General features: G+C 36.5%; 1 protein-coding gene across 1 annotated transcript in view; it reads right to left on the reverse strand.

Annotated features, from left to right (window-relative positions):
• The window catches only part of Med13 (mediator complex subunit 13), an 88,388-nt gene that overhangs the window by 14,703 nt on the left and 56,881 nt on the right, over positions 1 to 16,804 (reverse strand). Inside the window, exons 16-20 of the mRNA XM_013347545.2 lie at positions 8,403 to 8,564; positions 5,403 to 5,626; positions 4,535 to 4,724; positions 2,967 to 3,423; positions 1,441 to 1,660 (exon numbers count right to left, since the gene is read on the reverse strand). Coding sequence (XP_013202999.1) covers positions 1,441 to 1,660; positions 2,967 to 3,423; positions 4,535 to 4,724; positions 5,403 to 5,626; positions 8,403 to 8,564 — 1,253 coding nt within the window. The remainder of the gene's footprint in view (positions 1 to 1,440; positions 1,661 to 2,966; positions 3,424 to 4,534; positions 4,725 to 5,402; positions 5,627 to 8,402; positions 8,565 to 16,804) is intronic.

The raw sequence follows: 16,804 nt of genomic DNA on the forward strand, positions 1-16,804 counted from the left end.
GTAGACCAGGCTGGTCTCGAACTCACAGAGATCCGCCTGCCTCTGCCTCCCGAGTGCTGGGATTAAAGGCGTGCGCCACCACCTCCCGGCTTATTATTTAGAATTAAATAGACAGGCAATTTACATGGACCCTGAACCACCTAGAAATCTTTTATATTTTCTATGCACAGAAATTCTATTTATTAAGACTCCCATGAGACCTACTGATCAAAATTTCCTTTTCTTCTATTTTTACTTGCAACTTATCTCAATTAAAACTAACTTACATAGAATGCAGGCACTATTTTCCTTTTAGGCTCTACTTTGTAACTCTGCTTACAAAAGTAACATAGAAAAAACGGTATTCTCAATACAATCTTTCTATGGGGGTGCTAACAAACAAACAAACAATGTATTACTGGCTAGCCTGGAACTATGTACAGGTGCTGTCTTCATATTTATGATCCTCCTACCTCAGTTTCCTGGGATTAAAAGCACAAACATGCAGTCAACATAATTTTTTATTTCTCATGATAACAGGACAATCAAGTTTATTAAAGATTTATGTGTCTGTCTGTCTGTGTGTATACCATGTGGATGACAGCATCTACAGAACAGATCTCCTGCTGCTGGAATCAGTCAGTCAGTCAGTCTGTCTGTCTGTGTATACCGTGTGGATGATAGCACCTAGAGCAGATCTCCTGCTGTTGGAATCAGTCAGTCAGTCTATGTGTGTATACCATGTGGATGATAGCACCTAGAGCAGATCTCCTGCTGTTGGAATCAGTCAGTCAGTCTATGTGTGTATACCGTGTGGATGATAGCACCTAGAGCAGATCTCCTGTTCCTGGAATTATAGTTCTGAGTTGTGAGATGAGGCAACTGAACTTGGGTTCTCTGTTAGAATAACAAGCACTCTTAACTGCTAAGGCATCTCATCAGCATCCATGACTATAAAATTTATCTTTTATAAACTCTTAAAATTTTATTTATTTGTTTATTTGTTTATTTGTTTATTTGTTTATTTTGGTTTTTCGAGACAGGGTTTCTCTGTGGCTTTGGAGCCTGTCCTGGAACTAGCTCTTGTAGACCAGGCTGGTCTCGAACTCACAGAGATCCGCCTGCCTCTGCCTCCCGAGTACTGGGATTAAAGGCGTGCGCCACCACCGCCCAGCAACTCTTAAAATTTTTATTATAATATTTAAGTAAAATCAATACAACCTGGCTTTTATTTGCTTGTTTGTTTTTAAAGACAGGGTTTCTCTACGTAGCACTAACTGTCATAGAACACACTGTAAACCAGGATGGTCTCAAACTCACAGAGACCTACCCACCTCTGCCTCCAAAATATGGGGATTAAAGGTTTGCACCACCATGCCCAGGTTACAACCTGTTATTTTAACAAAATTATTTTGCATACAGAAAAGTACCTCTGAAAGTTCTAAAGCCTCACAGTCTTACCTGTACAGAAACAGTACTCTTGATATGAGGAGGAAGAGTCTGGACCATTTCCAGGAAGCATCGAAGTAGCCCCAACGTCCATACATTAGACGAGTTAGTGCTCTCATCTTTATTTTCATATGTAAAAGGATCAACTATATAAACAACAATTGCAGGTGGGTAGGTAATTGCATGTGAATCACCATCTGTGGGAATTCCCACTTTATCACGATCCATTGTGCTGAAAATTGAAGTAGAAATAGAACAGAAGGCTGTATTTCATTTGCCTGGGACAGCATCAAAGCAACTCCTTAGATCCCTCTCATTTACTGGCAAGGTATCAGAAAACTTCTCTGGAAATCAGAATACTCCTTCCCATCCAAAGAGAACAGCTCTGTGTATACCCTTTCACACTTCACACCTTATCAAATCCCTTCAAGTAAGAGGCTTTGTGCTTTTAAAACAAACAAAGAAAAAGACTTCTTAAACAGTTTAACAGCAGAGATTAAACTGAGATGACAAAGGTCAGTCTGACAGTCATCTCAGAAACAGGTCCTGCCAGAAACATAGTTAACCCAGAAGGAAGCCAGGGTTATCTGTTCAATGTTCTGGTTTCCAGACTGGACATATTAATTTCCTAAATTTAGTGGTGAATAAGCACCTTTCATTGATAGGTAAATTTTATTTTCTTTAACTTTCAGGTCTATGTAGCTATTCAAGATGGGCAAATCAATTCAGGTAAGTTTGTTTTTGTACATATTTAAAGAGTGTGACTTTTGGAACAACCGCATTGTAGGTAGCTGAAAAATAAGTAGGTTCAGGCTAGCTGAACCCAGAAAACATGGGAATTTTCACAGAATTTTCATTATAAAAACATTGAGATCTATTACTGTTAAAGTACTTACCGTGCATTATACCATATTACTTCCATACTATAGACAAGGATACATGCTCAAAGAGGTTAGACCTTCCCCTAATCACAAAGTGGGTAAATGACAGAGCTGAAATTCAAAATTCTTAAGAATCTAAAGCCTCCATGCCAGGGCTGAGGTACAACACAGTGGTAGACTGCATGCCTAGCATATGTAAGGCCCAGGGTGGGGTCACACACACACACAGAGGGAGGGCGGGGGGGTGGATATGACACTCCAAAGTGATTGTTCAAACATTTATGCAGCGTATATAAGCAACTACATTTGCTTATGCCACAGGCCAGACATAATCATCGGGATAAGTGGAATTGAATGTTTTTAAAGATCATAATACTAACCTTGTGATTCTATAATACTTTTTAAACAATTATAATTTTGTACCTATAATCCTTAACATGACTAAACTAAATTCCAAGATCAAGAAGCACTTTATATACATTTATGACTATCTAACTTAGATGAAAAGAGGGGATTATAGATTCTGAATCTCCACAAACTTAAATTTGTTTTTCTTTATTCATTCATTCATTGTACACAGGCTTCAAAGCGGGCTAAACACATGCTACTTACTGCTCAGCTATCTCTCAACCCCAGTATCAATATTTTTAAAGGTACCTTTCTGACACATCAAGATGTGGCTGAGTGGGAAGCGAAGCCGACTCCCCTGACATTCCTGCTGCCTGCAGAGATGATGACTGCTGTCCTCCTAGCTGGCCACTCTGAACTGTACTTGCTTGTGCAGACATGGATCCTGAACCACTAGTGTTCATACTGCCAAAGGGTGGAAACGAAGGCAGTTTATTTGATGACACTCCACTACTCATATTGGAAGATGATGAAGATGAAGTTGTGGTCAAAGTTGAATTAGCTGTGGCAACTGAAGTAGATATGGCAACACCTGAAGTCATTGTCATAGTGCTACTTGCCGCAGATGCTAAGGTGGCAGATGTAGTATTAGCGTTTCCAGTATTTGTCATCTGAGGTGCGGTTAGCAAAGACTGATTTGTAGGGGCAACTAAATTTGGCTGGGAGAGAAGAGAGCTGTCCAACGGCTGAGAAGCAAGATATGGACCTAAAGAACAAAAACGGGTATTTAATTCTTGATTTCACTGACTTATTTTTATTCTACTAAAGAAATAACAATTTATCTGATACTTTGATGGCAATTATCTTTCCTTAACTGTTTTACTAACAGTGCAGCATGTTCTAGCTTTCTAATTTCTCTGAGAAACTAAAGAAACAAGTTTAAAATGGAACTATAAAAGTAAACCTGCATTTTTATTCAAATTTAAGATAATAAGAATGAAATTGTGAGAAATTCTATTTCCTTGGCAAAATTAAATGTAAACAAAGGCTGACAGGATGGCTCAGTGATTAAGTTAATCACCAGGAACAACATGGTGGAGAGAGAGAAGCAATCTTGCAAGCAGTCCTCTGACTTTCATTGATTCAGGGACACAAACATACCCCACCATACTCAAGTAGTTAATGCTAATAAAAAATTAGAATACATCAGCAAACGTGACAACAGTACGTAGCAATTTTCCATCAAACCACTGCAAGTTTTGTTAAATCAACAAGTTGAAGAAACACCATCCGGATTGCTTGATAGCTAACTAAAATATAAAGTGGAGAAATAGTACCATGAGGCTCAATTTACAAAAATGTCTAATTAGGTTCAGGAATTTGGTATTGCATTTCTTTGGAATAAGTGTAAAGGAAGTTCACTGATATTTAATTTAAAAGTACTACATTAAAAAATAGGCTTTTAAATACCACTCATTCTCTTAGCTACAATAAGACTTTTCCTGGAGTTGCATAGTTACTTAGAAATTACGTGAATCTGAACAAATCACAGATCTTGAAGTGCATAAAACATCAGACCCCACAGAAGTAGCAGAAGGTATTTTGGAATCCATGATGTCTACTTGATAGGACGCCCACATACGAAGCTAGCAGAATTTCTATGTGGACAGTCAGACAGTACATGTTTAACTTTGAAACCACAGTCTTTGCCACATCTACTCAGTTCTGATTTTACAGGACAAAAGCAGGCAGAGACAGCGCGTGTTTGAAAAAAATGGAGATGGCTACATGACACTAGGATATTATATACAAATATAGGTGATGAACCAAGTCACAATGCTCACACTGCTCTTGTAGAATGAACACAAATGTAATACCTAAATCGTATTTGCAGACTTGCGCATAAAGCTTGAGTTTAGAAAATGCTTCATTGTTACCATCAGCCACCTGAGAAAACCATTCTGTTACAGGCTTTTCTGAAAGCTTCTTTGATGCAGTAGCTCCCACTTTCATGATCCCATCCGTCAACAGCCGAGAAATAGGTCTGTGTTGGCCCAATCGACAGGACTATAAATGCATACACAAAAGACAAAATTAGGGAATTTACTATACTAAAGGGTACAGGTAATAATTTAAAGCACTTAAGCTTTTTTAAAACAAGCTTTCATTACTTATAAATAACCACCAAGTCAAAATATAATGGGTAAGTATGGGGACATTGATCTTTTTCCTTTAGAATTTCAAGTTGCTTTGTTGTTTTTTGTTTTGTTTTCTTTTTGACACAGGGTCTCAGGTAGCCCAGGATGGCTTCACACTTGCTATGTAGCTAAGGATGACCATGAATTTCTGATCTTCCTGTCTTCATTTCCCAAATGCTGAAATTACAAGCATATACCATCATTCCAAACAATACACTTCTTCCCAAGATATGGTCTCACTGTGTAGCCTAGACTAGCCTGGAGACTCGCTCCTTGTCTCAACTACCCAAGTACATGAGTTATAGGTATGAATCACTACACCCCAGATACCAAGGGTTACTTTAAATGGAACAAATATGTCCTTGATAGTTCCTCCAACACTATGTTTTCCACTGTGACCCATGGCACACATACCTAACAAAGTCTAGTAAAAATGTGGCAGAGTATAGTTCGCGAGTAAGACAACTGGCAAAATCAGCATTCCTCATCAACCGGTATATTACCCAGTACATTTTGAACATGAAAATATAAATTATAAAGTACCTACCTCGTATATTGCAGTAAGATCTCTAAAAAAGCTTTTGGCTCCATTTAACAAAGCATCATTCTCTGGACAGAGTACAACATAGGCTATATCTCTTTGAGATCCATAAGGTTCCAGCATAAGTTTCTCCCAGTAAGGGAGAGCAAATGGAGAAAGCACCAGAAAATCATAATCATAACCCAACAAAAACGTGGGAATTGGCAGTGGTTCCGGGGATTCATCAGTTCCTAAGTGATAAAGAAGGAAGTTAGGAAAAGGCCAATTCATATCACCTTTCTTATTTCCAAAGCTAATAAATAAAGTATTAGGAAAATATTGAAGACAGAAACATATAAAGCTAGTAATGAAATATTTTCAGAATTAAAATACCCTAAAGAGGTCATTTTAAAATATTTTCTGCAAAGCAAGTTCCAGGATAGCCAAGGTTCTTACACAGAGAAATCCATTCTTGAAAAACCACATACAAACAAAAAGAAGAGGAGGAAGAAGAGAAGGAGGAGGAGGAGAAGAAAGAAAAAATCTCAACTACCGACATGTGTTCCTGCCTATTATGTGAGAGTTTTCAAATGGGAGATCTTCAAAAGCAAGAAGTACTTTATAAGTAACTACCACTTTGCTTAAAATGTAATAACATTACAAAAGCAAACTAACAAAAACTTCTTTAACTATTTTTGATGGTCCTCAAATTTTTTATATATTAATTAAACACGAAGTAGAAAATCTGATATTTTGTTTAAGGCAGTCTTTTTCTATAGCCCCGTCAGGTCGAATCTGTAGCAAGCCTCCTTCCCTCAGCCTGTTAAATGCTGGGAAATATAGGAGCAAGTCATCACACCTGGCATTAATTAAAAGTAAACAAATTTATAATTAATATGAATAGTTAATTTTTTGCCATGAAAAGGGGACTTATGAGAAAACCGTAAGATATACTATATAACATTGCATAGAAATCAACAATACTGATTTTTATTACTTAAACTTGATTAAAACAGTAGATGTCAAGTGAAATGTTATCACAGAATATTTTTACACAAAGAAAATGGCTAGTTACCTTATTTTAAAATAAATAAAGGACATGAACAAAGACAAAAAATTAAAATACCTCTTAGATATTGGAAAATGATGGCTCTCTTAAAGAAAGTAACTTAAAATGAACACTAGGAAATAATTGCAGCACTACATTCTAGGTAGTGGTCAAAGCTCTTTACATTTCTATATTAACTAGTTCTCATGAACACTATACATTGACAGACAATTTTATTAAACTCATTTTAAACACAGAAACAGGAGTGGAGAAAGTAAACAACTTGTCCAGTATGATAAAAGAAGTCATTTCAGGACTCTGGACCCAGGAAACATAACTTCACCCTCTCAAATTATAGTGTTCAACTACCAGGCAATCTACTGGCAAGTTTGAGATAGATATTTTATTTGACGAACTCTAAATTCATACTTTTGAGTATAAGTTAAAAAATATACATTTTAAACTACCCATATGCTTTAAATCAAGCATACATGAATTACTGAAAATAATTGAAATGATAACGGAAACAATCTATATGTCTACAAATAGTATATTGGTAAAATACATATAAAAACTACATACAAAAATTACATATATAAAAATGCTGTAGACCATCATTTTAAAAAAAGGAAGTTAATTATGGCTGTGTTAACAAATAATCTCAAAAATCGGGTGCAGAAATAAATCTCTATACTGTGTTGTAGAATGTGATTTTAAGATGTGTTACATTTGTTTATTCTGTGGAACGTTTGTTTAATGATGCAAAGATGTCTTGCATTCTTTAGTGCTGCATTTGTTTAACTCCTTGAAACTGCATTATTGTGCCTGATTGGTATAATAAAGAGCTGAACAGCCAATAGCAAGGCAGGAAAAAGAACTTAGGTGGGGCTGGCAGAGAAAATAAATAGAAGAGGGAAGAGAGCAAGAGGAAAAACGGAGGAGAGGAGTACGTCAGAGGCCACCCACCCCGGTGCACGGCCACCCCGGTGCACGGCTACACGGCCACCCAGCCAGCCACAGAAGAAGAGTAAAAGATGTACAGAAATAAAAAAGGAAAAAGCATAGAGGCAAAAGGTAGATGAGATAATTTAAATTAAGGAAAGCTGGCAAGAAACAAGCCAAGCTAAGGCCAGACATTAATAAGTAAGAATAAGGCTCTGTGTATATTTATTTGGAAGCTGGATGGCAGGCCTGTAAAGAGTTAAAATAAAAAAAAAAAAAAAAACTGGTTTTGGAAAGAATGCAAAGTTTCTACTACAAAGTATAACTAACCTGAAATTTTCAAGGAGTATCAATTTATATGATTTTTAAATCATCCAGCCATTAATAAAAAAGAAAAATACAAGAAGTCAACTACTGTAAACAATGCTGGTAATGTGGTTTGGTATTTGCCTATTGTGTGTGGCTCTGGGTTCAAACCCAACACTCCACATAAACAACCAGCTATGATTCCAAACATACTCCCTAATGCTATTTCAGAAACAACCAATATTTAAACATTTAAATAGTCTCCTATATCACCCAGGCCATAAACAACTGTATACCTACGTGGAGTATTCAGTCACTACTGTTACCGTTGACTGCAAGTTTCTATTTTTGTTCAAACTTTTTATGAGAGAAACCTTGTGTCTTTAAAAAAGAATCTCAATAGCTCCAACCTGTCCCATTTCATCCACTTTAGAACTCAAGTCATCTGGGGATTTACAAAAATCATTGAAGCAATGACCCTTTCTTCACATAAAATCACACTGGATATCAAGCATGTACAAATAGTGCAGCTACTCATACTGATGTGAGAGTAAAGAACCAAAGAAAACGAAATGCTACAAATGTAGACCAGCAGTCTAGAATTAGAAATGGACTACAGTGGCCTGAGATGTTTAATACAAAATACCTGAAAACTAAGTGCTTATCCTAGTTTGGAATATCTGAGAACAGATATAAAATCAATGAATTATCTATTACAATATATAACTTACCATAAGAGCCTCGGCCAGCCATTTTGTGAAACTGTTGCCAAGTAAGAGGACCCTGAACCCCCCAAGGCCTCACTGTTCTTTTTTTCTGAATAGCATCTTGAAGAACTGGCTGAAGAGAGAGGAGCATTCGAAGTATATCCTGTGAACACTGCATACTCACGTCTACAATCACAAAAATAAATAAATAAATAAATAAAGTAAGTAGTAATTGCTATTGGTGACTCAAAATTCAGAGCCAAACCCAGATAGACACATAAAACAGAGATTCTTTCAGAGAGCCAAAACCACTGAAAAGTCACTCCTCTTCATAAAATCGTTTTTATCCAATCAATCAATTTGTATTTATTTTGGCTGTTCCTAGTACATAAGATTCTGTATTGCACTGAAATGCGTTATAGATCATTTCTCTGAATCCTACTACTAAGATATAATGATGAGGTAAAACTAGTTACAATGATGAATTAATCTGAGAAATTACAGACTATAACAACAATATTTGGCTGGGAATAGAACAGTGGTGGACCAAGACTGCCCAGCAGCACTAGCACTGGTTTCAATCCGCAGCACAGCAAAAGCAAAGCCATGTAACAGAAAACCTGTTTACACTGCTAAAGACTGTTATTGACAAATATTTTGTAATCTTGGATATAACAGTATCAAATTTTTTGAAATGCATTTTTAAGCAAATATCAAAATAGGAATAAACCATGTGGCCCATAAATGTTAAAAGGCTACAGAAAAGTACTACTAAATGTTACTGATATTAATCTGGATAATAATTTTGCCTGATCATACTATTACATTAAATCACTCAGCTTTAATTATTACCTCTGCCTATCTTATTATTGGTGGCTTTAATTTTCTGTAACTTATGAAGTAATTTAGTTCTAAATATATGCTTAATAACAATTGTGAGCCAAGCATGGTGGGCACATGGCAGTAATTCCAGCATTGAAGAAGCTAACGAAAGAGGACTGATGCAAGTACCAGATCATCCTGGGCTACATAGGAAGACCCTGTTTCAAAACACAAAACAAAAAATTATATATACTGTTATATACATAGTAGAATACTAATTAGTCACTATTAAGTGATAAAACTACCTGACAAGGAATACTGGCTAAATATAATAAAATAATAAGAATGGGGGGCATTAGGAAAGTGCTCAGTGGTTAAGAGTAATTACTGATGTGGGAGTCCCCTCTGTGTGCTGTGATTACCATTAATGAATAAAGAAAACTGCCTTGGCCTGTTGATAGGGCAGAACTTAGGTAGACGAGAACTGGACTGAATGCTGGGAGAAAGAAGGGTCGAGTCAAGGAAACACCATGAACCCACCACAGGAGTAAGGCATGCCAAAACTTTGCCAGTAAGCCACTGACATGTGGCGACACACAGATTAATGGAGATGGGTTAAATTAAGATGTAAGAGTTAGTCAATAAGAAGCTAGAGCTAATGGGCCAAGCAGTGATTTATTTAATACAGTTTCTGTGTGATTATTTCAGGTATAAGCTAGCTGGGCCAGGACAAACAAGTGGGCCCTCCTCCTACAGATGACTGCTCTTACAGAGGACCCAAGTTCAAGCCCCTATATCAGGCAGATTACAATCACCAGCTTCACAAGATCTGGTCTCTGCAGGAATCTGCACCCCTGTGCACATACACACAGATACATAATTAAAAATGTAAATAAATCTTAAATAACTAAAGCAAAAGCTAGAATATGACATACTATTAAATATTAGTAAAAAAAAGACAAATATAAAACTATAGAGTATATTTATGCTATAAAATTAGTATAAATATTCACATGTGATTAGAAAAAGTTATCAGCTAGAGCTGTTAATTGTAATTACATGGGAGCTTCTAAAAATCACAAGGTGACAGAGGCAGGTGGATCTATGAGTTCAAGGTCAGCCTGATCTACAGAGCAATTTCCAAGACAGAGTTACAAAAGAAGCGGGCGGAAGGAAGGAAGGAAGGAAGGAAGGAAGGAAGGAAGGAAGGAAGGAAGGAAGGAAGGAAGGAAGGAAGCAAATAAACAAACCCAAAAACATTGGTAAGGAGGCTTATCAAGTAAAAGAAGCTGAATTTGATCCTCAGAACCCACATGAAAGGAGAATGAGTTCCAAAGGTGCACTCTAGCATACGCACCAGCATTCAAGGTGCAGACATATCAGATCTGTTAAAATACAAACTCAGCATTCAGTTCTGAGATCATCAAGACACAGTAATTTATATTTTTTATTCTAATGAATAAGGATTCTCACAGATACTGTCAATATTTTTTATTCTTAACTAGTGAACATTAGCTATAATTAGCCCTGATATTCTAATTCTTATTAAAAATTAAAATCACTAAATATCTACCTCAAAAAGGATGATACAAATTTAGGAATTAAAACTATAAAGTTCTTAGGAAGAAAAACACTGAAATGTCATGACCTTGGGTCAGAAAAACCTTTTTAGATATAACACCAAGTCACAGGAACAAGGGTGGAAATTAATTATATTTTATCAAAAACATTCTTCAAAGGGTATTATCAAGAAATTGAAGATGAGTTAAGAGGTAAGGGTGTTTGTCTCCACACCTAATGACCTGAGTTTAATCCCCAGAAACTACTACACACACACACATACACACATACACACACACACACACACACATTTTAAAAAGTGAAAATATTTTCAAGCCATATACCAATAAAGGATTTTCATCCACAGTCCAAGAAGAGCTCATACAAATCAGTAATAAAAATGCAAAAAAAGATAAAAAATTTAAAAAAGCAAAATCAAGTTTTAAAAGCTGGTGAAGCTGAAGGATCACAAATCTGAGGGCAGCCAGGGCTGCAGGATCAGATATGTCTGTCACCTGCACACTCATCCCTTCTCACCCCTCAATAAAGCAAAAGATCTTAAGAAGCATTTCTCTAAATATACACAAATGTATGTTAAGTCTAAGAAAAGACACTGAGCATCATTCATCACTAGGGAAATTCCAAGCCAAACCACAAGACACCACTTCATAACCACTAGGATGTCTTCAATAAAAAAGAAGTAGACTGCAAGTACTGGTGCGGTTTTGGAGAAAGTAGAACCATCTAATGCAAAAATTTAAAATAATGCAGATGCTTTGAAAAATTGTTAGATGACCCAGGAAATCAATTTAAGTATAATGCAAACACAAGCATGCATCATATAAAATTGTATACAAATGTCCACAGAAGCATTATCTGTAACAGCCAAAAGAGCATACATACTATAAAGTGTCCAATTTGTAGGCTTAAAAAAAGATATATCACAATAGAATATTTTGTCATTAAAGTACTAATATGTGCTTTTAAGAACTCTGAAAACAATCTGAGTATATGGTGGGAAAAAGTCAGGGGCTGGAGAGGTGGCTCAGTGGTTAAGAGCACTGGCTGCTTTTCCAGAGGACCCAGGTTCTATTATTATTCCCTGTTCCCAAATGTCTGTAGGGTACTCAACACCCTCACATAGACATATATGCAGGCAAAATGCCAATGAGATGACCATACACTGCACTGTTCTATTTACATACAATAACCCTAAATGCAAACATATACAGACAGAACCCTAACTAGACTAATGGTTGCTTACAGTTCCAAGAAAGGGACAGACAGAAATAGGAAATAATTACTAAAATGTTTCAAAATTGTTTGTACTGATAGTCACAACTGCAAATACTAAATGATTCTGTGTCTTTTTTTTTTTTTTTAAGGCTATCTACCAGATCCTGGAATGACCTTTTTGATTCTTTTTTTTTTTAAATATTTATTTATTATGTATACAATATTCTGTCTGTGTTTGCAGACCAAAAGAGGGCAGCAGACCTCGTTACAGATGGTTGTGAGCCACCATGTGGTTGCCGGGAATTGAACTCATGACCTTTGGAAGAGCAGGCAATGCTCTTAACCACTGAGCCATCTCTCCAGCCCCCGATTCTATGTCTTATATAGGTGAATTATATGGTACGGTTATAAAAGTATTAAGTGATTAGGAAGTGCTGTGATAGTGAGCATGAGAAAACTAAGAGCAACTTTTTGTTGTTATTGTTGTTGGAGCCTTGGCTGTACTGAAACTTATACTACAGACCTGTTTGGCCTTGAACTCAGAGATCCACTTGCCTCTGCCCCAAGTGCTGGGATTAAAAGTGTATACCACCGGTCGACTTCTCTGTTTTTATGCCAATACTAAGCTGTTTTCAGTACCGTAGCTCTGTAACAGAGTTTGAAGTCAGGGATGGTAATGCCTCCAGACGATCCTTTATTGTATAAGATTGTTTTGGCTATCCTGGGTTTTTTGTTTTCCCATATAAAGTTGATTATTGTCTTCTCCAGATCTGTGAAGAATTTTGATGGGATTTTGATGGGGATTGCATTAAATCTATAGATTGCTTTTGGTAGAATTGCCATTTTTACTATGTTGGGGTAGAGGCAAGCTCTATTCTCAATGTTGGAAATATGACTATCCTTACATAGAAATTGCACAGCATGTACTTATGGGATAAGAGATCAATTAATAAATTCTATTGCATGAGAAATAAATAAACACACACTATGAAAAAAATGCAGAACACGAGGAAGGATTTCCAATTTGAATTAATAAGATAACATCTAACAATACTTAAAAGAAACAAGAAAGATCCCAAGTAAGTATGTGGGAGAAAGGTATCCAAGGCAGAGGGCACAATCCATTGGCCCTAACCTATAGGTCCTAATTCTGTTGTATAACATCTCAAGGATGTTATACTTTTATCAGAGTATAAATACACACCAGGTAAAATCCAGTATTTATTTGGCAAACAGGTTGTTCCCAATAAACTACTGATAAAGAGCACACTGAAGCTACTGCTGGCACTGGAGTTAGTACAATCCATTGGCCCTAACCTATAGGTCCTAATTCTGTTGTATAACATCTCAAGGATGTTATACTTTTATCAGAGTATAAATACACACCAGGTAAAATCCAGTATTTATTTGGCAAACAGGTTGTTCCCAATAAACTACTGATAAAGAGCACACTGAAGCTACTGCTGGCACTGGAGTTAGTAACACTGTAGATCCTATGTGCTAGGTACTCACTGACTCAGTCCTCTTCTATTTGGCACTTCCCTACAGTATAATGAATTAGATGAATCATGATATTTTCATGTATAAGAATGAGCTCATGTGTGCGGTCTTCTTGCTTTATTTCACAAATTACTTTTAATACCACAATGAAAATAATTATGAGTTATGATCATACTGTCCAAGAACTATTTTTGTTTTGTTTTATTTAGACAAAATCTCACTATGTAGTAATGGCTGTCCGAAACTCCGTCACCCGCCTGCTTTTGCCTCTTGAGTACTGGGATTAAACACGTGTGCCATGATGCTCAGCCTGCTCAACAACTATTATACTTTCTCAAACAGTCCTATTAAATACCTTCTCCTCCTATTCCCTGCTCATTTTCATACACGTGTAAATCTCAAGAGTTAATCAGCACCCAGAGATTTATGTGCACACCAACACCGCACTTCCTTCTGCTTGCTTCAGAACTGAACTGAAAGGGAAGTGAGTTGTTTAACTTAGGCAGTGAGTTGTTTCAGTGAGGAAAGATACTTTCACCCAAGCCTGTAGACCTGAGCCGAAGAAAGATAAGCAACTCCTGCAAAGGTCCTCTGATTTCCACACGCACACACAAACAATATGCAATTAAAAAAAAAATACCTGTGACTTCTGAATTATTCTGACATAACCCACAAACTACTATGCTATAATTCACTTATCTGCTACATATAACCATCTTCAATTTCAGGGCTTGTTAATACTGTATCTGTACCACTGTAATTATTTATCCTTCTATCAATAGAAATTTGTATTATTTATCTGATTATAATTTTAGTTATCTTAGTAGCTGAAAAACAATTAAAATGTAGACTATCTTCATCAATGTTGCAAATACCAAGCCCACTGTTCTATGTATGTCTGAAAGCAGCTGAATTAGTAGATTGTGTAAAAACTACATATAATCTAGTATGTTTACATGAATGAGCGCAATAAATCTTTACAATGCTTTCCAAGTCAATTAGTTTTATTCATTAGTACAAATGAAGTGAGTCGAGGATATAGTTCAGTTATAAAGCACCTACTTAATATACAGAAGTTCCTGGGTTCCAACCACTCCCCCAGTGTGTGTGTGTGTGTGTGTGTGTGTGTGTGTGTGTGTGTGTGTGTGTGTTTATACAGATAAAAAATTACTTTTTCAAAGACATCATTAGTAATGAATGGGACAACGGATTCCTGTCTCTAGAATTTGACTTAGAAGATCACATGCAGTGTGAAAATGCACACCTCTAACAAAGTGATGATGCCTGAAGCTGCTAGTATGGTAAATTAGGCAGCAGTATCATATGACTCTGTCACTGTCTCCCATTGCTCTCATCCATAACTACAAAAGCAATCGCTACAAATTTTCCCTCTATTGTCCAAAGAAATAACTTCTCTTCTTATTGCAATGAACATATTCCTATATAAAGGTCTACATATACCTCTACTTGAAATGGAGTGATTCTATTACCCCTCACTTCTCACTTATTCAGGGACTTTGATCCTACCATGATACCTTTTGTTCTGTGGCATTTCTTCCCATGGAGGAAGGTTGGACTGTAAAGAGGAACTGAGGCTCCAGTTAGGTAGGAAGAGTAAGTTTTAGAGGTCCATTTAAGTGACAGGATGACCACAGCTAGTAATGTTGTATTCTGTATTTTAAAACTGCTAAAAGATTTTAAATGATAAGCTAATTAGCTTGGTTTATTATTTCTATAGTGTATCCATACAGCAAAATACCACGGTGTACTCAACTCATGAAATACAAATGAATACACTGTACAAATAAAATTATTGTCAATCATTGCCAATTTAAAATTTTCATCTAGATAGATGAACTCTCCATGTATTTTATGTATGTATATATATTAATACTGTAATTATTAACCCGAACATAAAATTCATATTTATACCAAACATCTCCCTAAATTTTAACTTTGTTTCTCATTCCCTCATACCCAATCTAATCAGGATGGCAGAACTGATTATCAAGTTCTTTAACTACCTTCAGGAGGCCACATCCAGTGGTCTTGTTACGCTGTACCTTTACGAAGACATTGTTTGTACATACAATCACACTCTTTCAAATATTCTCATACATGAGTACCCTATTTCCTGGTTCCTTCCCAGATTCCTTTCTGACCCTCTCTTCCCCAAAGCTTCCCTTCAAGCTTCAGTCTTTTAAAGGGGCCCCAATATCTCAGGGCGGCCTTGAACTTACCAGGTAGACAAAAATGATCTTGAATTTCTGATTCAGTCCTCCACTTTCCTAGTGCTGGTATTACAGATGTGCTCCACACCTGGCATCCCATTGTGTTTAATACTGACAACCCACATATAAAACATATTTCACCTCCAGACTCATCAGTCTTTGGAATTTAAACCTGCTATCTTCAAATATGTACTTGACCTCCTCCTATTTTCTCCTCTGTACTCAGCACCAACATTCACACAAACCATGCTTAATGCTTCATCTCTTCTTACATGGATCAGCACAATTCTGTGGGTCCGTATCTCAGTCTAAACTGGACGCCACTAATTCTACTGCTTTTGGTTCTTCCCACGCTGTCATCTTCACTGACTGCTATAACTGGCTTCTATCTAGTTTTTCTGCTTCTACTCTTACCTTCCATCACTTCCAATCCCAGGATAACTTTTATGCAATAGTCAGTGATATTTTTTTATCCAAAAAAGACAGTGTGGTATTACTTTTATATTAAAAAGTTCCCACAGCATTTTAAATAAATTCTAAAGGTATGGTCCAAAAAGGGCCTGCTGCCAAGCCTAACAACCTGAGTTTAATCCCCAGATCGACTTGTTATAAGAGAACCAACTCCTTCAAGCTGTCCTCTGACCTCCAAATGCACTCCATGCCACACATATGCATCCAAATACATGCACACTCACACACAAATTAAGTAAATAAATTTCTATTATTTTCATGTTTCAGATACCTCTTAGGCTCCATCATGTATCAGACTGACCATCACTCAACATTAACACTGCCTGTCTCTCTATCAAGAGAACTATGTCTCAGGACTTTGAACTGCATTGTCTAACATTGTTCCTCCAGTTAACTATACTGTCTACTTTTCCCTCTTCAAGTAGTACTTTCCATAAAGGTTCTTCCCCCTCACTAACATCTCTGACCATATTTCTGAAATAGAACAAAAGGTTTCTCCCACACAAACATATTCTGCCCTGTTTTACCTTCTATGTACTTACTTATAGCTGGTATGTAATGCAAGCATGTTCTATGTACTTATAGCTGGTATGTAATGCAAGCATG

Source organism: Microtus ochrogaster, chromosome 7 (genome assembly GCF_000317375.1).
Source record: "Microtus ochrogaster isolate Prairie Vole_2 chromosome 7, MicOch1.0, whole genome shotgun sequence".
NCBI classification, from domain to species: domain Eukaryota; kingdom Metazoa; phylum Chordata; class Mammalia; order Rodentia; family Cricetidae; genus Microtus; species Microtus ochrogaster.